The sequence below is a fragment of the Chionomys nivalis genome, chromosome 25 (genome assembly GCF_950005125.1).
Source record: "Chionomys nivalis chromosome 25, mChiNiv1.1, whole genome shotgun sequence".
NCBI lineage: Eukaryota > Metazoa > Chordata > Mammalia > Rodentia > Cricetidae > Chionomys > Chionomys nivalis.
Window position 1 is genome coordinate 22,332,098 of NC_080110.1, and position 27,445 is coordinate 22,359,542.

The window sequence follows — 27,445 nt, forward strand, 5'->3', positions numbered from 1 at the left end:
AGAGGGCACCAAAGAAGAAATTCAAGCCCCTGAGATGGCTCAGTGTGTAAAGGTGCTTAGCACCAAGCATGGTGACCTAAGTTAGATGCCGTGGGACCACATGGTACGAGAGAGCTGACTCGACTCCTTTAATGCTCTCTTCTGACAGGAACACCCACTTAGTGGTACATGTGCATCTGTGAGCACACCCATACACATAAATACGTGTAATCTCTTAAAATGGCATCCTCTAAAATGGAAGTGATCATTGCCATACATGAGGACTCCAATGGGAAACTACAGACATTTTGAAGTTTCTGGGATTATATTACAAATATAATATAAAATATAATATATTTAAACTATAAATACATTATAAAGGAAAGGTCCCAGGACCTTTCCTTTCACATTTAAAAAATCCTAAGATTCCAAAAGCTGTTTAGCTTTGAGATAAGGTCTCACTATGTAGCCAGGTTGCACTGGAATTCATAAATCCTGTCTTTATGTCCCGAGGTCTGGCTTAGCTGGTGTGTTACTCCCCGTTCCACTTTCCCCCAAAGAACTGCTGTGTGTCATCTAGATACTGATAGTCATCTTGTTGGAAATTAGTGGTGACTTCTTTCTTTCATTTTTTGAGACAGTTTTCCACACTGGCCTGGGACTCCCTGATCCTACGCTGCTTATTCCTCTGCCTCCAGCTCTGGCGTGCCGCAGCTTCAGAAGTATGAGCCCACACGAGGTTTATGTGTTGCTGGACTTTGAACCAGGGCCTTGTGCATATTAGACAGACACTCTTACCAAATGAGCTATACCCACAGGCCCCCACACTGACAAATCTTGAAGAGTAGTTATTTATTCCTGCATTCCTTCATTCAAAGAGTCATAGCACATAGCCTTTTATATGAGCATATTATTTTTATTTATTTATTTATTTATTTTGAGACAGGTTCTGTGTAACAGCTCTGGCTGTCCTCGAACTCGCTTCGAAGACCAGTCTGGCCTTGAACTCACAGAGACCTATCTCCCTCTGCTTCCTGAGTGTTGGGATTAAAGGCATGCACCACTACTGCTCAGCTGAGAATATTACTTTTTTTCTTCCATGCCTGATTGTTTGTATTTACAATGCTGTTCTATTGTATGATATATAAAGTCCGGAATACTCCAGTATAGGCTTGTGAGAGAATGGGAATGTAAAATGTAGGCAGTTCCTTAGTATTACAGACACAGATTGGATCGTCCCCCTTAAAGGGTGTGTGGAAGGTCAGACCACATTTGTTTTGTGGATAGATTCTCAGCGTTGTGGTACATACCCACACTGTGGAAGAATTAAATTTTGATACCAGAGTGGACTACACAGTGCGGCCCTGCCTAAAACCAAAACAACACAAAGAGTTAACAGGTGATCTGTAGCCAGCTGAAAAAGAGCCGCAAGGTTTCACAAGCTCAGGGGTTTTATTTGGGATTTACTTTTTCAGGAAGATGAAAAATTGATACTCTGGTTGTTCTCACTATAAAGCATTTTAATACACAAAATGTGCCCTTTTCTACCACCAAATGAACAAAAGCAGAAATGAAGGCTTGCACATCGTTGCAGAACACCCGACAAGGCGTGGAGGCCCCTTTGACTTAGAAGCAAAACCTGCAGAAGGTGCCGCTGCGGTGTTCACGGTGTTCACGAGGCAAGAGCTGTGGTTCTTAGCCCGAGTGGGAAAAACGATTTCAGAGGGGGGGGGGGGAAGACTTGCAGGAATTAGGCCTGGGTGCGGATGAGAATCTGAGCCGGGATGTAGCAAGCCGGCGACTAGGCTGTTGTCCCTAACCTAGCGGGCAAGGAGAACTAGGGTCGTCGCAGTGAGTTTGGGATCTCCATCCCACCGCGGAGGGGAGGGGAGAGGAGACGGTGGGTGTGCGGCGAGCAGAGGACCCACTCTGGCGGGAAGCCTAGGGCTCCCGGGGAGAAGAAGGACGGCTCTGTTACTAGGCAACAGGGCCCGGGCCCGCCTCCCGCGCCCGTTGCTAGGTGACGCCGAGGCCAGGGGGCGGGGGGAGGAGGGCGGTGGAGCGGCCCTACGTGCTGACGCTAATTGTATATGAGCGCGAGCGGCGGGCTCTCGGGTCTCTTTTAGCGCCATCTGCTCGCGGCGCCGCCTCCCGCTCCTCCCGCCGCCGTCGCCGCCGCCGCCGCCGCCCTGAGTCACTGCCTGCGCAGCTCCGGCCGCCCGGCTCCGCGTCCGAGCCTCCTGGAACGGTAACGGCTGGGGCCGGGAGGGTCGGGGATCGGGACCTGCGGGGTGTGTGTGTGTGTATGTATGTCGGGGTGTCGGAGGCCGCGGGCAGTGCTCCGGAGGGGCCGTGCGGCCTGAGGGACCCCGGCGAGCGCCGCCGGCTGCGGGGCGCGCGGGACAGCGAGGCCGAGGGAGGAGCAGCAGCAGCAGGAGGCCACGCCGCTGAGCGCATGGGTCGCCCGGGCCGCCGCTGCCTCGGTGCCCCCCCTTCGTTCCCCCCCCCCAGAGGAGCAGGGCGAGCAGGCCGCGGGTGTGGGGTGGGGGTGGATGGAAAAGAACGGTGGCCTCGAGTTCCGCCCGCGGGGAGGGAGGGATGGGGCTGCGCAGGCCGAGGCCTTTGCGCTCGGGAGCCGGGCACGTGGGGGACGCGCTGCGGCCGGCGGGAGACCCCCGCTCTCCCCCGCCATGCCCGGGCCAACCCGACTTTACCCCCACCCCCAAAGAGTTGTAGGCAAAGAGGGTCACGACGAGGACCAACCCTGAGGTTGCACACGCTTCCCCGGAGGAGAATGTGCAAACGCATGGGAGGATGGCGCCGGGGTCGGTGCGGGAGGGGGGCTGGGGGGGGAGAAGCCTGCTCGTCCAGGGTTGTTAAGGGGTTAACACGTGCAAAAGCATTTAGCTTAGCTGTTTTTAACGAGAGTGTTTTGTGTCTCACAGGTACAGTTAGAAGTTCGCTGGGTACCTTGGCCCGGGGGTCTTATTTTATGTGGCGAGAACTTGATCTTAAGTCTCCTTAGAACTCAATGGTCCTTAGCTGAAAAGGAGGCTGGTTTGTTGAGGGGGGGGCACAGTCTAATAGAACAACAACGTAGTTTTCCTCTCCGGGATGATGAAGTGGATGGAGGATGAGATGGAGCAGGGCATTAATATATACCGAGTGAGCTCAGTGCGCCACATTGCTGTGAAGATCTCAGGAGTGGCAGTGAAGGGAGGAGACAGGTCCTGTCGGGAGGGCTAGACTTCCAGAATCAATGGGTGAACCAGGCACAGCCTGCCCTCAAGGGCTCCTATTTCATACCATCTCCTGTTTCTAAAATTCCAAGAAGACAACGTTTTAAAGACTCAAAATATTAACCTGGTTTCAGGAGAACCAACACAAGAGTTTGTTATTTTTGAAAACAGTTGCCAGCAAAACATCTCTTCGCACTAATATCCAAAGAGATTTTCGTTGTGTTAGGGGAAAACGTTTATTTAAACCTAACCGCAGGTAAATGGGGTTTTCGGTGATCTTGGGGAATTCTTGTGTCTCAAGCTTGTTTACAGTTGAAATGCACATCCTAGGTTTAAACTATACACCTACTTTAATTCCAAATCTGGATTTGGAGGATTTAATTTAGCATTAGCAGGGGCTTAGACATCTGCCATAAAATCTTAACCAATAGGTGTTCTTTTCAAGTCAGCATTTAGATTATTAAATAGTTAAAGACTCAACATATCAGTGAGAAAAGTTTGTCAGGGGGTCCCCCCCCCCCACACACACACACAAGGTTTCCCTGTAGCTTTGGAATCTGTCCTGGAACTAGCTCTTGTAGACCAGGCTGGCCTCGGAACTCACAGAGATCTGCCTGCCTCTGCCTCCTGAGTGCTGGGATTAAAGGCGTGCGCACCACCGCCAAGCAGTTTGTCAGTTTTATCTGTTGCAAAATACCTGAGTTTTTTTGTTGTTGTTGTTTTTAGTCTTGGGTCCTATAATTGACAGTGTTTAATACTGAGTGTGGCCTTTCTTGAGATAAAATTTTTGGCAGAGCCAATGTGATTAAAATTTTATGGCTTAGTTCATTATTTGCTGCCTCGGGGAGCTATAAGAAATTTCTTGTTGTGCGCACTGAGGTGGTGGGAATGGCTGCTTCATGCCTGTTTAGTTCTTCATCAATCACGGACCACTGGACCATGCTACCTACTGGGTTTGTAGGCAGTAACTACTACACCAGGCAGATGTGGTGGGCCTGGCCTTTAATCAGGTGTTCGGGGCCAGCCTGGTCTACAGAGTAAGTTCCAGGACAGGCTCCAAAGCTACACAGAAACCCTGCCAAAAAGAAGTAACAGCTGTACCTTGGAATAGCCTTTCATCTCTAAAAATGTGTCTGTGCTCTTTTTTGGGTGGGGGGTTGTAAAGCTTTTCACATTTTTGTTTATATTCTTTTTACACTAGAAATGAGCTGTGATTTCCTTAGAGTACTACAGTGGCTGGCGGACTGGCTTGGGTTAAGAGCGCTGGTTGCTCTTCTAGAGGACCTGGTTCTAATTCCCAGCACCCACATGGCAGCTCACAACTGTCTATATAACTCTGGTCCCAGGGAATCCAACATGTACGCGCATGGTGTGTAAGCACACGTAGGCAGAACACCCACTCACATAGGAGTGAAGGTTAGAAAACTTTGAGGATTCCAGTGGGAACAGTCAAGGCACAAGATACTGAGGCTTGGTTTGCTTTTAAAGCCTCTCACTACCTGTCTGCTGTGTAGATGAAGCTGCCCCAGAACTAAGATCTGCCTGCCTCTGCCTGTGAAACGCAGAGACTAAAGGCACGGCATTGTTTAAATTGTTTAAATCCCATCCGCGTCGTTCATTCGTTTGTTTATTTAATGCTGTCAGGTAGCATTAACTTTCTTTTGAAACTGTTTTACTGTACGACTTAGGTGGTGGTGCTGACATTTTAACAAGAACAGGTCTAGCATGGTAAAAAGCTTATCTAGAGTTCCTTAGTTTTGCAACGATAACTTTGTCTTTTAAACCGTGTTTTGCTCACATGTATGTCTGTGCCTGGTAGCTGTAAAGGGTGTCATATCCTAGCACGAGTGGACACTGAGAGTGGACTCTTGGTCTCTGCAGGGAACACGAGTGCTCTTAAGCAGTGAGCCAGGTCTCAAGCCCCTTTATGTTGGTAGGGTTTTTATTGCTGTTGTTGTTTTTCCAGACAGGGTTTCTCCGCATAGCCCTGGCTGTCCTAGAACTCACTCTGTAGACCAGGCTGGTCTTGAACACATCCTCCCGCCTCTGCCTCCTGAGTGCTAGGATTAAGGGCTATCTATATATTGAGTTATAAAGGATGTTGTCAGACTGGAAGTTCTGGACACCAGTGTGGGATTCAAAAGCACTGCTCTGGATTTTTCTGTGGCAAAAAGCTATAGTGTAGTCAGGTGATTTTGTTCCAACATAGAATTTGCTATCATGTAATTAATAGTGGCTGCTTAGAAGCCTTTGCATATATAAGCTGTGCGTGTAGATAAATTGTTATTGGTAAGTGAGGGCTTTTGCCAGATGCCTGTCCCTTGTACATCTGCTGTTGGGTTTGAGGATACTCTACCATGGGAAGCTTTGTACTTACAGAAGGTAATGTTCTTTGGTCGTCCATTTAGTTTGGGAGTTTAATATATGGCCTGGCCAGTTTTGATTTCACCAAAATGAAAAAGTGTTTAAACTGTGAGGTTCGGCTGGAGCCACTTGGTGCTGTGTCCTGAACTGGTGAGAGGACTCCAGAAGAGCCACTTCTGACCTTCTAGGGGTGGGGTGGGCTGAGGGCTGAGAGAGATCCAGTCACTGGGTTTCCTGGAGTCTTATTAAACCATCCCCATTTTAAAGTGACTGCTTCATCATCAGTCATTATTTTCTAAAGAGGAAATGTCTGCTGATGAATATCATGGGAATTTTTTCCAGAAAATGATTGTCCAGAAGATAAGTTGGTGTCTAGCTGATATATCCAAGACCATAAGATGATCAGTGTGTGTGTAGACAGGGCTTTTTGTTTTGCCTCACCTCTTTCTGTGGAAATTTTTACTCCTTTCAGTTCAGATTAATAATTGACTTAAGGGAAGTTAGAAACTCCCGATTGAGATGGTCCGTGCAGTGTTGGGTTACACATTGAACTTTCTCTGATAACGGTCCTGACGTTTCTTCCTTTTGTCATAGTATACTTCGGTTAGGGGGTTGTATTTTGTTTTTTTTTTTTCAAATATTTATTTATTTACTATGTATACAATATTCTGTCTGTATGTATGGTTGCAGGCCAGAAGAGGGCGCCAGACCTCATTACAGATGGTTATGAGCCACCATGTGGTTGCTGGAAATTGACCTTTGGAAGAACAGGCAATGCTCTTAACCGCTGAGCCATTTCTCCAGCCCCTGTATTTTGTTTTACTGCTCTAATGATGTGGGAAATATTTTAGCTGGATATGGGACATACGCCTGTAGCTCCCCATTGGGGTATCACTCCAGCAGTTTGAGCACGTCCTGAGGATGTAGTGAGTGGTAAGCACGTGGAAACAGACAGCTGTAAGTATTGGGTACATGGACAGCTCTTCCGCTGCACCCCCTTCCTAGACTGCCAACCTGGAGTCGCCCGCTTCTAGTGCAGGGTATATGTAATAGAATAGTCTAGTGAGGTTGCTTATGTTCTAAAATCATTAGTTAGTACTCTCAAGTGCTGGGATCAAACATGTATTGCATCACCCATGGCAGTATTTTGTCTTTCTGTTGCTATATCAGCATGTTTCATTGAGTTTTTATCTTCAGAAAAGTTGGATTTATAGGGCTTTTATCTGTGGATTGGGGTCTTTGATCACTTCAGGAATGTTTTAGTTGTTAATTTCTTAACATTAAATCCTATATACTTGTAGAATTTGTATTCAGTCTCAGATCTTGTTATATCTTAAATCTCTAATATTTTCTTTTCTGCCATGCTTGCAGTACAGCTTCCTTTAACTTAATCCATTTCGCAGTTGAACCTATTTTACTGTTAAGCCAACCTATTTAGCTTGATGTCAATTTTTAATTTTTGTTCTGGAAGTTCTTTTTAGTTATTTGTTATCTTCAATAGGTGGTTGTCTCTTGTAGAAGGTTTCCTTCCTCCCGCCTCCTTCTCCCTTTTCTCTTCCATTATGGGGAGGAAGTCATGGTGGGTGTCAGGGGCTTGAATCGACTGGTTAGAGAGATGAAGGCTAGCACTCCTTCACTTAGCCCATAGGATGCTCCTATCTGCATTTAGGAAGGTTTTTTTCACTGTAGTTCATGTCATAATTGTCGAGCATGCTGAGAGGCTTGGCCTTAGGTGCTTCTAGATCCTGCCCAGTTAACAATGTCAGCTGTCACAGTATCCCTTGCGGAGTATGCTCTTAACTGGCATATCATCCTAACTTATTAGCTTACAGAAGCATTGACCTCATGCTAACTGAATGACTAACAACTGCAATGTTGGCTAGATGCAGTATTTAGTTAACCCAGCAAGTTCTATGGTGTCACTCAATGACGTTGGTGCATATTGTAAAACAAAATAGTACAGAATGAAAAATGGTCTCTGCTTGGTTCATGCTTACTATCCTTTTGTTCCGAGTCTGAGGTAAGATTGCCAACAGTTGGAGAGTCTCCTGGGCTGTACAGTTCTAGGCCAGCCTAGGCTACAGAGTAAAACCCTGTCTTAAGGAAAAAACTCCTTTGTCCTTACTATCTTGTTATGTGGAACTATTATTGTTTCTTATGCTTTTGTACAAAGGTCTTAGGGAGCTGGGAGTGTAGCTTAGTGTAGTGTGCAGTTAATTCCCGTGGCCAAATTACTTTCTAGGAAAAGTAACTTAACCCATATTTAAGAACATGTGTTCACCCCGGGTTTCCCTGTCTCGAAAGAAATCTTTAGTGATTTAATAGGCAGAACATACAATCCCAGTTGTTTTCATTAGAGATTAAGAATCAATGTTCTTCACAATTTTAAATTAGTATTTGTAATGCTTACTAAACATTTTATAAACACTGCTGCTAGAGACAATTTCAGTACGCACTGCATAAAGCAAATGGGAAGGGGTGGAGACAGGAGAACCAGGACTCATTGCTCAGTGATGAGGGCCAACATGCTGATTCCTACAGCACCCGTGACCACCTGTGCCTGAGACACCCGCTTGTGCTCTCCCGAGACACTCAGCACCCGTGTACTCCCATTATACTTCGTCCAATGGGATGTGTGTTGCTAAGTTCTTGCCATACAGTGTGAGCGGCAATGACAGCGCTGTCTGGGCTTCAGTCTGGAGACATTCCCAGCGCCCTCTTTGTGTTCTCACTGTCCCTGCTGATGCTGTGTGGATTTTTGGTGGCTGAGTCTTCAACAGGGCAGGGAAGCCAATTCCCAAAAGTCTGGAAGGCTTCTGAGTGGTCCCTCAGCTAGGCTGCCCTGCGATGGTGATGGTCACAGGACCGAGAACTAAACTGTGCTCTTTAAGCTGCAGTAGTGTTGGGTTTTGTTACTGCTCTTTCCTCATCCAAACCCTGATTCAGTGGACATCTTTAGAAGCTTCTAGATCCCAAGGGGATGGCCATAAGAGATAGGTTTTTGGCAGTCTTAGCTCAGGCTGTCGTCTACCTCTCAGTAATATTCCTGCGTTAGCTTCCAAAGTACTTGGGCCATTCAGTTTTCATAAAATAGTTGAAAGATGCAGGAACTATTAGATTTTCAAAGCCTTGTAGACTCACAAAAAGGATAGTAGTTAGGCAAAAAAGAATTTTTTTGTTTTGTTTTTGGGGAGGGTTTGAAATAGGGTTTCTCTGTAGCTTTGGAGCCTGTCTTGGAACTAGCTCTTGTAGACCAGGCTGGCCTTGAATCCAAAGAGATCCCCCTGCCTCTGCCTCCGGGGCCACCACCACACAGCTAAGCAACATTTTTGAAATGAATTAGAGTTAAAAAGTATTTGATGGCTTATTGGGTAAAGTTGTAAGTTCTAATATCCACGCATGCCACGGGACCCACACAATAATAAGTAAATGTCACTTTAAAATAAAAGGGACCAAAACACAAAGTTCCAGCACTAGGGAAGCAGGCAGATATACCTGTTCTGAAGCTAGCCTGGTTGACATAGTGAGTTCCAGACCATCCAGGGTTACATGATGAAAACTTTTTAAGGTGGTATATTTGCACGCCTTTAATCCCAGCACTCAGGTGGCAGAGGCAGGTGAATCTCTAAGTTAGAGGACAGCCAGGGCTGTAACACAGAGAAACACCCTGTCTTCTGAAAACAACAAAAAATGATTCTGAGGGGCTAAGTAAAAATTGACCATTGTCATTAGAAGTTTTTGCGTAAAGACAACTAATATTTAGAAGAGGACTGTTGGCCTGTATACTTGATGGTTAGGGTTAGAATTCTAAGGAATGCTTTTTATTCAGGATTTTGAAGGGGCTGCCTCCAGTGTGATGTTGAAATTCAGAAGCCACAGTTCTTTGTAACAGGTGTGCATTCTTTGTCTGTGAAATTGCAACACCTCGCCTCTGAGTATTGTTGTCTTCTCCATAAATGGGGGTGCCATTCAAGACAGGATTTCTCTGTAACAGTCCTGACTGTCTATGGAGCAGAGATCTGCCTTCCTCTGCCTCCCTGAGTGCTGGGATTAAAGGCACCATTTTTTTTTTAACACATGCTATTTTAAAGGGAGTACACAATTTCTAGATTATGTTGTATTGATTTATAGTCTTCCACTTCAAGTTTTTCTTAGCTTTAAATCATGCTTATTTATAATACTGATTCTTTTTTTTTTTCTTAGATATTTGGAGTTCTTACAAGATGGCAGACATTGACAAGTAAGTGGCAGATATTTCTTTGTATTGTGGCGTAGTTAGTGGCAGTCAAATTGTGTACTGTGACAATGTGTTCCTGACATCCTTTGGTACCTGGTCTGTGGGAAGTTGGGTAGAATATCTAATCTAAAATACTTATATGTAATCACTCATTCAGTAAGCCAGTCCCTGGCAATGGGCAAAGAGACACCTTGGTGGTGGTGTTGTCTTATATCAGCCAGGGACAGAGCAGATGGAGTCCTTTGTTCATCCTAGCTTGATGCCTGTCTTGGTGGCCAAAGCTGTTTCATGCCTAGGGCACATAAGAAAAAAAGCCAGATGTGCTGGCACATGCTTTTAATCCCAGCATTTGGGAGACCAAATCAGGCAGATATTTGTGAGTTGGGGGCTAGCCTGGTCTGCAGGGTGTGTTCCAGAACAAATGACAGTAAACCGTTTGTCAGTGTTGTGCCCTGGATGGGGTGGTACACACCATACCCTTGGGAGGCAGTCAGGCCTGTGAGTTCAAGGACAGCCTGGTCTACAACCCAAAGAAAGAAGTGCTGAGCATGGTGGTAGATCATAAATCTTGCGAGAATTTTTAGCCTGTATGTATTTCTTAGCCTTTTTCCTATTTACACTGTAAACACATGTAGAATTGGAACAGCAACAGCATACACACAAGTTACAATGAGAGAAGGTTGCTTGGACTCTTCCCCGTTGAGCCCTTCGATTGCATGCTCCACCTTCTGACCCCGAGTTTGAAGACTCTTGAGTTTTGTTTTCATTCATTTCCTTGCTATTTTAGAATGTTGCTGTTGGTCTGGGAGGCGGGTGGAACTGTAGTAGGAATTGGACTTAGGGTTATACTTGCCACCGAGCTGGCCCCTCAGGCTGGCTGTTGAATTGTAAGAGCTGAACAGGAAGCACTGACTTAGCTGTGTAAAGCGGTGTTGCTTTGTGGCTTAACCTTTTTTGAGGCTTGGCAAGGTTTGTTGTGGCAGCTAGAAACACAGGTGTAAGCAGGTTTCCATGTAGTGTGGGTGCATGTCTTGTAAGATTTTGGTCAGGGAGGATGGGATAGACTGCTCTGTCATGTTTAATTTGACAGTAGTCTTACCAGCTCCTCACAATAGTTAACTACAACACTGGTGATTAAGATTGTGGTGGTTTTAGATAATGAGGGCATGGAGTTGGGGGAGGGATGGAAACTTTACCAGAAGGTGAACAAATACAAATTTATGTCTATTTTCCATGTCTTTGTCCATGCTCACTGTCTTTAGAAGAGGGCAAGGAAGGAGATTACTTTGACATGTAGCATGACTGTTGGCCTGTATACCTGATGGTTAGGGTTTAGAATTCTAAGGAATGCTTTTTATTCAGGATTTTGAAGGGGCTGCCTCCAGTGTGATGTTAAAATTCAGAAGCCACAGTTCTTTGATCACATATGCATTGCATTTGTTTTTGTTAAGTTTCACAGGGTCCTAGAGCTAGCTCTTGTAGACTAGATTGGCCTCAAACTCACAGATCCGCCTGCCTCTGCCTCCTGAGTGCTAGGATTAAAGGCGTGCGCCACCACTGCCCAGCTTGATAAATTTCTTTAATTTGGCTTTGGTTTTGGAGATACTTAGTTTTTATCACTTGATGCAGCCATTCAGTAGTGGGTCCTTTAAGTTGCCCAGTCCAGTGGCTCTCGTTCTGTCGGGCATGTTTTGACTTTGTTCTCTTGCCTCTTCTCTCTCTGCAGCTCTTGTTAGATGTCTGTCTTAGAGTGTCTTCAACTTATCTTCAGTTCTTCATCTTTGCCTCTTTGCTCTTTCTGGACAGATGCAGAAACTTTATATTTCTGTTCGTATCCTCAACTCTTGCTTTACTTCTCTCTTAGTCTTCGTTCACTGTCTTTCTCTGGGTGTTGCTTTCCTATTTAGTCTTGTTTACTCTTTTCTCTTTTGGTTTTGATTAACTTGTAATCTTCTTTTCTAATGGGTTAGTGCTTGATCATCTATCTGCTTGTTAAAATTGGTGTTGAGGGATCTGGGATTGAGTGCTTTTGGTTAGAGAGCACACAGGTCTGTTGCGGGACTTGGGTGAGCAGTGTCTGGGAGTTGACTGGGTTCCACTGTTGTCATCGAGGAGGCAGCTAGGGAGGTTTTCAGCGTCTGTTTTATAAGCAGTCATATTAGGCATTCAAAATAATGTTACCAATACTGTTAGCTTGTATTCTTGAAGACTGTCCTATCATTTCTTACTTAGATTTTAATAAATTTGATTGTCATTTCTTTTTTCTGGCTTCAAAATTTGGTTTTCCTTTCCTTGATAGTCTTAACCCTTTAAATACTTTCATCCCTTTTTTTGTTTTTGAGTTGGTGATTTTGAAAGAGTTAAACTTAGATGTCATTAATCTGCAGTCTTAGCAGCCATCATTTTTTAAACAATTAAAACTGCAAATTGATACAACAGCTTGATTCCCCTCCCCCTCCATTTAATTCTGTGCCGCTGTTAGTCCTGGGAAGGTGAGAGAAGGGTCCCTCAAGGAAGAGCCAGTAAACCGAGAAAGGAAGGCCTAGGAGTGTCTTTAATTACTTTGAGCCTTAAAACTGCCTGCAGTATCCTTGCTGTTTTGTTGCTATATCTATGTTCTAATACAAATTTGTAGTATTTATAGAAACAGAAGTAGGCTGGATTTGACCTTATGATAAGGTTTGTGAAATGTCTTTTAAAGACTTGGAGTAAATATTTGAGCATAAAAAAGAGCGGCTGCTGTGTGTTACCCAACAGCAGTCCCTGGCTGTGCATGCACAGATCCTAAGGATTCGGTCCTGGAACTAGCCCTGAGGTCATAGGGTCAGAGATTCTACTCGAGTTCAGTACTCTGGTTTGTAGGCTGCCCTGTTACATATGGCAAAACAAAACCAAAATATAAAGGAAAGTTGTCCTTAACCCCACCCTCTTTATTGCTAAATGGAATCTCATGTCCCACAAAGTAGCGTTTTCCAAGACAGTTGAGAAAGATGTCTTTCTTCTAATGCAACTGTCCTGGCTAAAATTTAAGCAAGGAGTTGGCTCAAAGGTCTAAACATTACTTCTCCATCTTTGCTGTGATGTAAAATATTCATAAGCAGAGATTTCTCCCCCCAAGATGGGGTTTCTCTCTGTAGTCCTGTCCTGAAACCCTGTAGACAAGGCTGGTCTTGAACTCACAGAAATCTGCCTGCCTCTACTTCCCAAGTGCTGGGATTAAAGATGTGACCACCACTACCTGGCTTGTTTTTGAGATAGGATATCTGTCACCATGCCATCCTGACTATGACAGTGAAGTCTTAGAAACCAAATCATTTGAAGCTTTAAGAAAGAATCATTATCGGAGGTAATCTGAGCTTGATCATCCTCTGAGTCCAGGACAGCTAGAGAAGTACAACAGGGAAACTGCCCAAAACAAAAAACAAACTGCCACCACCAAGTAAGCACAACCTTACAAGTCCCTGCCATAGATTGGGCATGTTGGTGTAGGCCTGTAATCCTAGCACTCTGGAAGGTAGAGGCAGAAGCATCAAATTCAGAGCTTCAGCTGCATAGGAAGTTAGGGGCCGGCATAGGCTACATGAAACAAATGTACAAAACAACAGCAAATAAAATGTTATTGCCAAAGCCTGCCCAGTTATTTAGTTATAAAACGGACTTGGTCTTGATAATTTGCTCTCCTAACTGATATGCAGGCATTGGATACAAGCTTGAAAAGCATGCTTCCTGAGGGCGCAGACCTACCAGACTGCATTTTTGAAGCTTGAAGCTGGCTTGTTTTAGCTAGATGGTTTTAAGTGGATGTGTGAAGGACTTCAGTTAGTACTTGTCTACGTATTAGAGTTAGAAAACAGAATCACTTTTGAATTTCTGTCCTTTGAAAGAACAAAGATTTATTTTTAAGAAAATGAAGTGTCTCTGTAATTTTGTTTTGTAATTCATACGTTTAAACTATGGTGTGATGCTATGACATTGTAGCAAAGAACAGTCTGAACTTGATCAAGACTTGGATGACGTTGAAGAAGTAGAAGAAGAAGAAACTGGTGAAGAAACAAAAATCAAAGGTATTCTTTTAAATTACTTCAGGAGCCAGCAGTTGCTGGCATGTGTGCTCTAGAGGAGAGTAATAGGAACTGTCTCTTCCCCCCTTTTTTGGACCCCTCTCCCTGTCCATTGTCCCTTATCTCCCGATCTATTCCTTGAGTGTAGTAACTGTATGTGTTCCTGTGTAAGGAAGGAAGCAGTAAGCAAGGAAGCTAAGTGAGTGTAATAACATTTCACCTATTGCTGGGGTTAGAGTACCTAGCTGTGTCACACCAGAAGGGTCGGAAGTGGGAGGAACTTGGCAGTGCTTCTAAATAAACTGTGTTTGCTATTTAAGGTAGAAAGTGTTGTGTCTGTCTTTTAAAATGTACCCTAGTAAACCCCAAAAGGGCACATATAAATGTATGTGGATTCAGTGAGAGTTTACCTAGCAGATAAATTATGAAAATACTGAGTTCCAGTGTTTTTTCAGTTGCTGTAATTGATGCTGCTAAATGTCTGTTACTATAGTTGTGTATCATCTAGTTACTGAATTACTTTTAAAAGCAAATTGATCTCCAAGAATACAATTGAAAATAATTTTGTTATAGTCTCAAAATTAAATGTACATAAAGTAAAAGCCCATTTTTATTACGCATCAAACATAAACATCCAGATAACACCTTCAGTTTTCTCTAGCCTAAAGTGCACTTGGAGTTTTCTGGTAAGTGGAGACTTGAGTAGGCATTGGCACAAAGTATCGAGCTTCCCCGTGTGAACTATGAAATGACAGGAAAGAGGATTTTGTTCATTGTGCTTGTGATGATGGTCTAGAGAAATCCTGGGCTTTTTCTCTGAGTGCTGGGTTGTCCTTAGCTTACTGTACACATCTACTCCTCATACCAACATTTTATGGGCCTCTTAGGAAGACTTCATGATTGGGTGTTCCGTGAAAACTGCAGAAACGGTTTTACAAATCCTTCTTTCAATGCTCCCTTTCTTTTTAAAAGCGCGTCAGCTGACTGTTCAGATGATGCAAAATCCTCAGATTCTTGCAGCCCTTCAGGAAAGACTGGATGGTCTGGTAGACACACCAACAGGATACATTGAAAGGTACAAATTTTTTTTTCCCCTACTCTCCTAATTTATCTTTTCAATAAAAAGAACATTGAAGCTTACCTGTGTGATCATTGAACATCAATGTCTGTTAGTATCTAGTATAAGGTTTCCCGGAGTTAAGAATGATTAGATTGGGTCTTGACTTGTTCCAGTCTGTAGGAAGTAAACATCTTAGCCATTTCTATGATTTGTTTAGAAGTTTGTTAGGAATATGCAGAATTAGAAATACAGGTTTTTTAAATACAGATTACTTCATGTGCTCCCTAACTCAGCTTTAGGATTTGAAGGTCTCCTGGCTTACTGGATACCGTGGTTCTGTATGTCTGCCCTGAGGTTGCCTGCTTTGCTTTTGGACTTTTGTCCAAAAAGATTGTACTGGGATGGGACCCATCATTCTTTATCGCCTCTTAGGGACTCTAAGAATTTCCTTGGACTGTTACTTGGTGATAGAGTTTCTACTTAGAGAGCAAACATTCTTTAGGGCTTGTAACAAGATTTCTAGAGGTGCTAGGATTTCTTTCCAGAGATATTTAGTAAGAAGGTGGCTTTATCTGCTGTGTCTCTGCCGTCCAGTTTTTTGTGGGTTATTTTCTTTTCAACCAGTTTAGAAGGTGTGCTCTTGTTGTACTGTCTAGTAAACTTGGAGCTGCTTTTCAGAAAATGTGCAAGTCTTGTGCCCTCTGTCCATTTCTTACTGAGGTTACTGTCATTTCATATTTTCAGAAATTCTTAATGTATCATTCCTTCTTAAATTACTGTGAATAATCTTACCTATGAAGTCCTTCAGTAAACAGAAATCCTTAATTTCTATATTAGCAAAATGGATAGTTTTGTTTTTCCTTTTGTGCTCATGACATGTGGGCTCTAATTGCTTAGGGAATCTTTTCTGAGCACCTACTTTCTTGTGCCCAGTTGGATCGCTCACGTTTAGGTCTTCAATTTCCTTCAAAGTCCTGCTGTGTGCTTGCTGCAGGTAAACATCATTCCTTCTTGTCTTTCAGTAAGTTCTTATTAAACTATTAGCTATGAACTTTGATTTATACATGTACCATCTGTTAACACAGGAAGTTCTTTTAAATAATTGAATTTGTCTGTGAGTAGAACACTTTGATATCTCCCTGATCTTTCCGTCTGTTTGTGTTTGACACATTAGTAGGTGTAGCCTCATAGTGTTAACAACACCTGAGATGGGGGCTTCGGGAACCCCAGCTCTAGGCAGTCTTCATGTTGATCAAGATAGGATTCTTTATTCCTTGACAGATGCTTCCTTCCACACGGTCCTAAGTTTAAATGGAATCAGGGTCACCTGCCTGCAGCTCTCCCACGGTTGACAAGGCTGTCAGTTTTTAACTCAGAAAGTCAGAGTGGCGTTCATATCACAGATGGACAGAGCAGTGTATCTTTATCATCCATATGTTTGTATTGATAATTACATGCTATCTTTCAGTTTTGTGATTTTCTTAGAATATTGGTTATGTTCATTTCTGTATATTTTGTTTGTGGTAAACCTATTGTGAATAGTCTCTTTTATATTGTATTCCTGCTTATATGAAGAAATGCTGGTTTTTAAATGATAGTGTATTCAGTAATACTGCTAAAATCATGTGTAGCCCCCCCATTCGAAGTCAGACTAGCCTCATCACCAAGGAATAAACGTAATTAATATGTTAAGGTCACTTACCTGTGAGATAAGCTTATGTATATACTTACTCCAGTGGGTTTGCTTAACAATGGGCAGGAATGTTTTTATTTTTCTTTGTCTTCCTGCCAGAACTTCTTTAGAAAGTAACAAAAAAACCTTGTTCTTTTTAATTTGGAGTTTAATGCTTTTCGGGAGATTGAGGCTACTTTTTAAGTAATTGTTTATGAGTGTATTGCTGCCGTGTCTGTATGTGAGATTGTGTGCTGACTATGGAGCTCAGAAGGTCTTGGATGCCTCTTTAGCCACCATGAAAATGTTGCGAACATAACCTTGGGCCTCTCCAGGATCATAAGTGCTCCAAATGCCTTTAGTCCATCTCTCCCCTCCCCCCATACACTTAAGAGGGAGGTGGCTGTCCTGGAACTTTTGGTACGTAGACCAGGCTGACCTAGAATTCAGACATCTTGCCTGATAATGAAAGACTGATACTCTCACACCTATTTTAAAGTCTTACTTGGTCTGTCCCAAGTATTCTTTAGTGTAATTTTGGTTTGCTGTTTTCTTAACATGTATGTATGTATGTATGTATGTATGTATGTATGTATGTATGTATGTAGTATGTAGTTTAGGATTTAAGATCCTCTAGAGCACCCAGGTTCAGTTTCAAACAACATGGTGGCTTACAACCATCTGTAACTCCAGTTCCAGGTTATCTGACTCCAGATATTCAGGCAAAACACACATAAAAATAAAATAAAATCTTCAGTTACCTTGCTAAAGTTTCTTAGAGCCTTTATTGTTTTGGTTTTTTAGTTTTTTGAGACTGGGCTTCTCTGTAGCACTGGTTGTCCTGGAGCTTGTTTGTAGAGCAGGCTAGACTTGAACGCAGATTCTCCTGCCTCTGCACCTGAGTGCCCGGCCCGTAATTTTAATTTGGATTTCTTTTGCATATTTCTGTGACTGCTTTCTTAGATGTCTCTGGCCATAGTGTGTACTTGCTTTGCTTTGCCTCTTGGTCTAATCTGTCCTTCATAGCCTTGGCATTCTTTTTTCTTAAGATTTATTTTTTTTATTTATGTGCATATGTGGTTGCCCGGGGAGGCTAGAAAAGGGTACTAGATCCTCTATCCTCTGGAACTGGATTTACCAATGGTTGTGAGCAGTCCAATATGGGTGCTGCGCGGTGAATTTGCGTCCTGTGTAAGAGCAGTAAGCACTCTTAATCACTGAGCCATCTCTTCGCCTTCCCTCTTACTTTTGTAAATTCCAATGGGGAGCAGTGAGGTAAAAATCTGACTACCTGAATTTAATCCCTGGCACCCACTCAGAAGTGGGAGGAGAGAACTCTCCGGTGTTGTCATTGACCTGTGCATAGCCCCCAACTGGAGGGAAGAAGACATCCTGACCGTAATAATGTTCGACGTAACTGAATTGCCTAAGCTTTCTGCTTCTTTATAGTAACTGTTTACTTGGTCTGGAGGTTCCTAGGAAGGATATGAGGAAAACATGGGTTCCTGTTCCCACTGTAGACTGAATTTAATTCACTAATGGCTGTGTCTGCCTGTGTACTTTTGTCTTTTTACTTTGTAGTTTTCTTTGGACATACTTTTTCCATTGAGACATATACTCTAGCTTTCTAATATTAGTTATGTCTTTCTGTCTGGTACCAAAAGTTAATTTTTTTTTTTTTTTTTTTTTTTTTTTTATTAAATTCAGTCTTTTGAGACATGAACCCAATTTAACTACTCTGGTCTCAGGTTTCCTATGTAGCTTCTTGATATGTCTGTCTTTAACCTCTCTGCAAGTGTGTGCCGTGTGTATGGTTCGAAGGGAAGCCAGAAGAGGGTGTCATATCCTGAGGAAAATGGTGTTTACTATGTTTAGCTAACTGGGGCTGTCTTTCTCTTAGTTACTTATGGCTCAGACAGCTGTATTTATACTGTATAGCTTGTAGAATATTCTAGAGATATGTATTGCTTAAATATTTTTTCTTCAAGACAATAGTTTAATTTACTACCATGTTTTATATAGTATTACTTGAAGTTTTCACTTTAAATAAGACAGTTTGCCTCTTGCAAAAGCCTAATGTACCCAATACATTTATCTTGACCAGTAGCTCATAGCATTATGAAGACAGTTTTTCAAACAAGTCTTTTTCTGTTATAAACAATGTTTAGCTTTGAAGACAGGTATAATTTTGATTCCTTTTCCTTTGTGACTTAATTTTTTTCCTTTGGAATTTTGTCTTTAATATTATTGAATAGGAAGAGGCAGTAGTTGTCCAGGGGAGGAACTGATTAAGGATTTCTTACAAAATGGTTTCCCCTGACTTGTCATCAGCTTGTTTCCTGGCATCTTCTCTCGAGGCTGCAGTTTATGTACTAATGAGGGACAGCAAGCAGTCTTGTGTAGCGTTGACTGCAGGTGTGTGCCTGCTTTCCGGAGTTTTGTGAGCAAAAGGCCAGCTGCTTATGCTCCTCCGTTGCTCTGAGGAGGTGTGACAGTGTATGGGGTTGGTCCTCCACCTTGTGCTGCAGGGTGTCGGGCTTCTGTAGAATTATTTGTAAGAAACAGAGAGCTGATCTAGTTGAATGTGTTAATTCTTTGATTTTACTTTTCTAATGGTTAGGTAAGAATTATTTTAAAATTTTGGAAAGACAATAAATGTGGATTCAGGTTATTTCTTACTCAGATTTTCTAAAATTAGGTATGTCTTGCTTGAGTGTGAACTTTTCATTAATTTAATCTAATTATGTATAATTCAGAAAAGAGCACCAACCAGGTATGATGTACACACCTCATCATCCCAGCACTTGGAAGGTAGAAGTGGGATGATGAGGAGGGCAACGGGCATCCTTGGCTATGTCCTCGAGGCAGCCAGTGGGCAATAGGAGACCTTCGCACATTGTGTATTGTATTATATCAGTTGTGTCAGGTATGAACGGGCATATTCATCATAATATGTTCTTAATGTCATTTCAAGTTCCAATTTAAATACAGAAAGTGTTGGAAAATACCCATTTCTTCAAAATACACTCTTTTCCCCAGTTAATACAGATGAGGTAGTGCCTAGACACAAATCAAAATTAAGCTCTGGCTGGTCGCTCGACTTGTTATGCATTGTCACATCTATCACTGAGATTCTGTTCATACTGAACTTTATTATAAAAAACTTATGTTTCAGTTTTCATGTGAATAAAATGTGAGTTGTGTTTTTCTGTGATTCTTATGTATCTGGTTTCTAAACTTTCAGCTTGCCTAAAGTAGTCAAGAGACGAGTGAACGCTCTCAAGAATCTTCAGGTTAAATGTGCACAGATAGAAGCCAAGTTCTATGAGGAAGTTCATGATCTCGAAAGGAAGTATGCTGTTCTCTATCAGCCTTTATTTGATAAGGTAATGAATTATGCTATTTATTTAACTCAGGAAAACATACTTGTGAATGTTTGATACTTAGTGAATGGTATGGGTAGTGAAACCATTAAACTATTAAACTTTGTGCTGTTAACTATTCAAACTTGTGCTGTTTACTAGTTATATCTATGAGGCATTAATTAGAAACCAGTAGTTTTAAGCTGGGGTGCTAATGTTTTTATACAAGCATTTTATTTTATTTTACTTTAGCGATTTGAGATCATTAATGCAATTTATGAGCCTACAGAAGAAGAATGCGAGTGGAAAGCGGATGAGGAGGAAGAAGTTTCGGTGAGTGCCGACGGGCTCTTCCTGTCTCCTACAACAAGGACTTCTCAGAAGTGCATTTGCTTTTTCATTTTTTTCTTAAATTTTTATTGCTTGTCGATAGGGCTTCTCTGTAGCTTCAGGACCTGTCCTGGAACTAGCTTTTATAGATCAGGCTGGCCACAAATTCAGAGATCCACCTGACTCTGCCTCCCAAGTGCTGGGATTAGAAGCATCACCACCCAGTTCAGAAGTGTGGTTATCAATGGTGTGTGGCGTTATATAAATGACTCTGTAGGTTCTGGCTCTCAGTGGTGTTCTCACACCCAGGGATTGCCTTTTTTTTTGTGTGTGTGTGTGTGTGTGGATAATGGAGATGAGCCGCTCTTCAATCTGGCATTGTCTTATACTATTTTGAGCTTTTTGTGTGGTTTCCTTTGAACTTTATGATGATGGGCAAGGGGCCAGACAGCTTTCAATTGCCCTGCCTGCAGTGAATAATGGCAGCTGTGTCGGATCTTTGCCGTGTTCTGTGGCCTTCTACTGATCAGTACATTATTCTGATGCAGAGTGCCAGGCTGAACATCGGGCGCTTTTTGCAGTATCCCTACAACCCTGATCTGCCTGGTGGTTCTTGATTTCTGTGGAAGTGAGGTTTGGATGAGGACAGTACTTGCACAGCTAAACCAGAACATTGAAGGTTGAAAGTTACCCTAGTGAATAGGGGTCATAAAGCTATCCAAAGACCCAGTACAGTCATTTAGTTGTTTGCTGTCCTTTTTCAAGGAGGAACTGAAAGAAAAGGTCAAGATTGGAGATGAGAAAAAGGATGAAGAAAAAGAAGACCCTAAAGGGATTCCAGAATTTTGGTTGACAGTTTTTAAGAATGTTGATTTGCTCAGTGATATGGTTCAGGTAATTTAATTCACAAAACAACCTGTTTACCTAAAAAAAAGTCTGATATTTAAATATCTGTGGTTGCTAATTTCTTCACTTTACTTATAGTTTTATAGAAAGAATTTGATTTTGATCGAAGTATTTGGTCAAATTTAGTAATAAAATAGTATCTTTGGTGTGATTGACACTATCAGTTGGTTCCTTCTCATAGTTTATAGTACCTTCTTGGTTTCCTGTGCTTCAGTATCTCAAGGCAGGGTGGTGAGAAAACTTGGGTATTTCATTTGTATTGCCCTGAAATATTTTCAGTTTGAAACTTGCTAATCCAGGGGATATTTGCGCCTTAGAATATAAAGCTGTTTAACTGATTTGCAAATATCTTATTCCCAGAAAAGCAGAGATGTTAGCCTTCGCTGGGAAACGGCCGCACTTCTTAAGCCCTTGGCCTGGGTTGTAGTGATTGCTGGGCGGTGACAGCAGCAGAAAGGAGTGGACTTAACGAGTGCATACTGCACTCCTGCTTTATCAGTGTGGAAAAGACAGGGCGAAGGGCATCGGATCTAATCGGGAAACATTTGGTTAAAGAAGGCCTTTCATAGACTTTTTGTATTTTTTAGATGGGTCAGTCAGTATGAGGTAGCTTCAGTTCCCTGAACCATAATATTCCAGTGGAGAAAACTTTAGGCATCATAGTTGCTATACAAAACTTCACTGTAGTTAGATAATAATGTTTATTTTATTTTGCAGGAGCATGATGAGCCTATTCTGAAGCACTTGAAAGATATTAAAGTGAAGTTCTCAGATGCTGGCCAACCCATGGTAAGACAGCTTAAATATGTAGTTTTGTAGTGTAGAGTTAGGGTGGAAGTGAGGGATTGCAGCAGACACTGGGTGCTCTCTAAATTAAATACATTTTATTTTATTTATTTAGTTTGGTGATGGGATTCTGTATGGATACTCAGTGATCCTAGATCAGAGTGGATAAAATAGAACAATAACAGTGTGTTCAGTGTGCCTGGAATGCCTTCAGGTAGATGGTGCCAAGGGCCTCCCTGAGGAGAGATCAGCTAAGCGTCCTTGCTGTGCCTGTTACCCATGGCCAGAGCAGTGAATGAAGAGTCAAGTCTTCGTGTGGTGTTGAAGTCCACCTTCATGTTTAAAATTAGTGTCTCTGGAGAGATGGAAAGAAGGGGCACTTGGTCATTTATTTAGATTTACCTAACACAAATTTAATTTGAAACCATATTTTTCTTGTGCCTCATTTACTTTTAGCTTTCACGTAATTAGGGGTTCCCTTATATTCCTGTTAGGGTTGTTTCAGTGGGAGGACAGCATTGCGTGCTTATCAAACCACGGGTCAGGCTGTGTGTTAATTAATGCATTGAAATTCACGGTTTAAGAATTTAACTCACTTTTGTTTTCTTTTAAAGAGTTTTATCTTAGAATTTCACTTTGAACCCAATGAATATTTCACAAATGAAGTGTTAACAAAGACTTACAGGATGAGGTCAGAACCGGATGATTCTGATCCCTTTTCTTTTGATGGACCAGAAATTATGGGCTGTACAGGGTGAGTTAATTGTGCTGCTGTGTTTTTCGTTTAATTGTAGGCAGAGGTTACAGTATGACATTCCCTTGTGTATCCTGCTAGATTCTGCATTGCCGGACATTGCAGTCTCTGCTGTTTTCCTCTGGGTCTGGCTCTAGCATGTGTATTTTTGGGAAAGAATGTTATTCACTTTCTTTACATCATATGTTATTGGTATTGTAAATCTGTAAACTTTAATGTTTTGTTTAGAAAGTTCTCATTATTTAAGTTTATCCTCTAAAAATTTACATATACTCTTCTAAAATCTAGCAGTCAAGTGTAGTAAAATACCACGAATTCTATATTTTGTTTTCTAAGGTGCCAGATAGATTGGAAAAAAGGAAAAAATGTTACTTTGAAAACCATTAAAAAGAAGCAGAAACACAAGGGACGTGGGACAGTTCGTACTGTGACTAAAACAGTATCCAACGATTCTTTCTTTAATTTTTTTACCCCTCCTGAAGGTGAGTAGTGTCTTAGTTTTGATTGTAGGTGCTTATTGTAAATATTGGTGTCTTTTTTTTCACATTTGAATTTCTTTTCTTGATTTTTGCAGTTCCTGAGAATGGAGATCTGGTGAGTTGAGTGTTTATTCAATTTAGCATACATGAAATCAAAAAGCTAGACATTTATTTTTTTGTTGTTAAGACAGGCTTTTTGTGGCACTGGGTGACCTAGAACTCAATTATTTAGACCAGGCTGGCTTGAACTCACAAAGTCACCTGCTTCTGCTTCCTGGGTCCTGGGATTAAAGGCGTGCGCCACCATCCCTGCTGAAGATTCAATACTGTTTTATGTGCAGTAGTCGGGAACATGTGTGCATTCCGCTTGTATGCACGATGCCTGCAGTAGTCAGAAGAGGGTAATAGAAGCCGCTTGAACTGGAGTCTTAAAACTAGGTGTGGGTGGCTTGCGGGTGTTGACCACAGAATCCAGTGCTATTAACCGCTGAACCTTACCTGCTGAGCCATCTTGTCAGCCCTATTTCCAGTCTTTCCAAAGGGGATGTCACAAAGTTGCTTTTTTGCCTTTTTGCTCTTTAAACAAGAAGCCATACATAATAAATAAATAGATCCAGTTTTTATTTAGTATAATTTTTTTTGTATATGCTGGCCTACTAACATGTAAGTGACCACTTGATCTAAGTGACAGGAGAGCAAAGTTAACTTGCATGTGACAATTATTTTTCGTTATAGGATGATGATTCGGAGGCTATACTGGCTGCAGACTTTGAAATTGGTCACTTTTTACGGGAGCGGATAATCCCGAGATCAGTGCTGTACTTTACTGGGGAGGCTATTGAGGATGATGACGATGATGTGAGTACGCTTGAATCCTGCCGTGGGGCCGCTGCGGGGGCACCATAGCCCAACTTTGACGCTTAGATTGTTTAGTAAAGTAGGACAGATGAATTTATAATTAAGCAAATGCTTTGGATGGCTTTTCTCAGTTTAGAAGTGTCTAGAATATCTGGATTCATTATTTTCAGTTTTACTTTATTTTAAGTTAGAAAAATTATTGAGTTGATGCAACTTGGTTACCAATGGGTATATTTTACTCTTAATTTGATGTCATGAAACAACAGAGCTCTTTGAGTGTTCATAGGTTGTATAGAGTATAAAGAAATAGGGAAATGCTACAGCCTGTAGCTAGCACAGAGCTGGGGAATTTTTCTGCAGTGTTTGGCTTTTTTTTTAACTTACTACATTTGGTGTCTGATGGGTGCTACTGGTGCAGTACTCATTCACACTTTGTCCTCTCTTTTCAGTATGATGAAGAAGGTGAAGAAGCTGATGAGGTAATGTTTACCAAATGAACAAATAATGCACTGTATAACACATTGAGGAGAAAATTATTGAATGATTAATGTATTCCTTTGCCATAATCATTCTGTGATTTGGGATAATTTTGGAAAATATGATTTTAGAATTCTACAGCCAAACAATGTATGTATAAGGTTTCAATAAATAAATTGCAAAACTCAGCAACATTTTTTTTTTTTTATTTCAAATAATTTTGTTCTGCTGCAGGGTTATCAGCTCTTTGAAGAAGTCAAAAGCTGCAGTAAACTTTTCCAACGTTGGCTGCAGTAAATCTTTTCAATAAAAGCTGTCTGGATGTCTCAAGTTGTGTTGGGAAATTTTTCATGTTAGACGCTTTCAAATTAAATTGTATTATCAACAAACTCTGTAATCATGAGAATCTGTTGACCCATAGAGTAACTTGTACTAAAATTTCCGTACGTTATGAGTCAATATTTCCTAATATGTACCTACTTCATGGATGCATTTTGAACTTTAATATAGGAAGGGGAAGAAGAAGGAGATGAGGAAAATGACCCTGACTATGACCCAAAGGTGAGCAAAGCCAGTGCTTCTTTTCAGTTTAACTTAGACTGAAGTTAGTAGACGAGACTCCTAAATGCTCAGTATTTGGGACTTGGCTCTTTCTAAGAATTAACACTTTATTGCTCAGATTGGTTTCCTCCCAAAGGAAAATTATAATTAGTGTTTAATTGGCTAGCTAAAGGAAATCTGGATGCAGGAGTGCTTTGAACTCAAGCAGTGCTGTGTGCTGGATTCTTCCAACCACTGTTACTGTTATTTAATCTCTAAAAGCTGCTTCTCTTCAGAGATTGATTTCATTCATCAACCATATGCTGTGAAGTAGCAGGAAGGTACTTTATTATAAGTATAAGGGAAGTAAAAAAATACTTGGATAGGTATGAATTAGTCTAATAATAAATAGGTAAATATAAACAGGTTATCTTTGAGAATAAAGACTTAGTTAAATGTCCAACAGGGTGATTATTTAAAGATTATCTCAGATAGAGCTTTATTGTATACATGAGTGACTTGCTAACATTCAGTAGTTTGTTACTAACCCACATCACTTGTTTTTGCCCTCATTTTTATAACACTGTGATAAAGTAACTATTGTTGAACTATTCCGAGTAGGCAGAAGCTAGATTGACGTATTGTTTTCCTTTAACAGAAGGATCAGAACCCCGCAGAGTGCAAGCAGCAGTGAAGCAGAAGGCCTGGCCTTGAGGACGGCCTGCCCTGTAATAGCCTAAGCTCGACTCAGTTACTCACAGCCTTATGGTTTTGTATTTTCTTGGTAGAATCAGTAAGTTTTTAAAGGAAAGGAAATTGATATTTTAAAGATCAATTTGTTCTGCCTAGACTCCTTACTATAGTTCTGTCAGATATGTTGAATGCACATAAATCCTCTCTATTGCATGTTCATTTATTGCTGCAGCTTGGTTCTTCCGGAATATTTTCATCATGTAGCTATTGTAATACAATTACGAAAATCAACTGTTGAGCTCATTTGGTTTAGCTGCTGCCTTCCTAAAGAACCAAAGTTGGTTTCAGCTGGTAGAAGAACAAGTTGAAGTCTGCCTGCATCCACTCATGCTTCCGTAGTGTTGCTAGGGGATGCGGTGACTGACATGTTGGAGAAAGGAAAATTGTGGTTAAGAATTTCCAGTAAGATCAAACCTAATAACTGAGGTTATTAAGGGAGTTTTATATTTTAGATGCTGAAACAGAAGTTGATTCATGGCTGTTAGTTAAGCAAGCTGAACAAATGCTAGGTGTTGTTTTTTCTTGTTTTGTTTTGTTTTTTTCCCAGAACTTAATCTGATAGTATTTAAATGTACTTTGAAGACCTCTATTAATGAAGTATCTTTTCTTTGCGGTAGGGACTACCTTCTGCTTTCCTGGAAAGGATGGACTCACATCATTTGAACCTATTTTGAATTTTTCTCTTGTTTGTTTGCCTAATTTTGTTTTTATAGCCTAAAATAAAAATGTCACACAGTTTGAGCTGTTGCAGGATGATGTCTCAGTTTGTGCTGATTGAGGCTTGCAGAGGGTTAGCTTGAGTTCAGGGATGCCTAGTTTTCCATGTCGACCAACTTCGGAGGAGGGAATACATACACATGTGCTTTGGAAACTAACAAGTGTTGTACCATACTTTTTTTAAACAAAGGTTAAATTCTATTTGTTAGAACTAAGTATCTTTGTGACTGTTTATTTGAATACTCAGTGCTCAAGGATAAGTAGTGTGTCACTTAGCCATGCTTCTGTTTACTGTGGAGAATTGAGAATGGGTGGTACTATTGATTTAACTACCTCACAGATATGTTAAGGCATATTGGGGTAATTCTCACATCTTCTCAATCTTACTGAATGCTCAAAAGAATCAGGCCTCTGTACCACAAGTGTGATGGTCAACATTCTAGTCACACCGAGCTTGAATTGTTAAACTGGAGAATGTGTATCTCCTACTCTGGTGGGAATGGATGAAATAGTACATGACTTGAAGAGATTCAAGGATTTCTGTCTTTTTATTTAGTGCCCCTCCTTTGAGTGTTTCAAGTGACCACGTGTAATAAATCCCAAAGTGGTGATGAGGCCATTGCAGGGGGTGATGACATTAAACTTTAGATGCTAAGAGCCACGTTTAAAATACCTCAGGCTAATTACTGTTCATTTTGGGGAAAGGGGCTCTGCCTCCCAGGGTGTGATAATTGGGCTGTGCTTGGAGGACAGTCTTTCGTGTCATTCCTGCTGTTAATCAAATTGACATCGAGTTTTTTTTCCCTTTTGTGGAGAGCTGATATTCTCTTTGTGAAATTTCAGTATTAAGGTCTTAGGATATGAACACATT

At 41.6% G+C, this 27,445-nt stretch overlaps 1 protein-coding gene and 1 non-coding gene across 3 annotated transcripts; both read left to right on the top strand.

The window, feature by feature from the left end:
* Nucleotides 1-1,812: 1,812 nt before the first annotated feature.
* On the top strand, nt 1,813-26,595 carry Nap1l1 (nucleosome assembly protein 1 like 1). Of its 2 annotated transcripts, XM_057757878.1 has the most exons (16): nt 1,813-1,830; nt 2,106-2,227; nt 9,786-9,822; nt 13,798-13,883; nt 14,853-14,955; nt 19,857-19,998; nt 20,227-20,307; nt 21,070-21,198; nt 21,928-21,999; nt 22,611-22,750; nt 23,087-23,232; nt 23,325-23,344; nt 23,965-24,087; nt 24,537-24,566; nt 25,075-25,125; nt 25,763-26,595. In XM_057757878.1, exons 3-16 carry the CDS (start codon nt 9,806-9,808, stop codon nt 25,796-25,798), a joined length of 1,176 nt encoding a protein of 391 aa, XP_057613861.1. In that variant the 5' UTR covers nt 1,813-1,830; nt 2,106-2,227; nt 9,786-9,805; the 3' UTR covers nt 25,799-26,595. The 2 variants fall into 2 exon arrangements, with proteins under 2 accessions (XP_057613861.1, XP_057613862.1); XM_057757879.1 differs by lacking the exons at nt 1,813-1,830; nt 25,075-25,125; nt 25,763-26,595 and adding an exon at nt 24,799-25,051 and having other exon boundaries at nt 2,087-2,227.
* On the top strand, nt 9,983-10,124 carry LOC130866695 (small nucleolar RNA SNORA48). Its single transcript, XR_009056378.1, has one exon. It is a non-coding gene; the product is annotated as a small nucleolar RNA SNORA48 (small nucleolar RNA).
* Nucleotides 26,596-27,445: the final 850 nt, after the last annotated feature.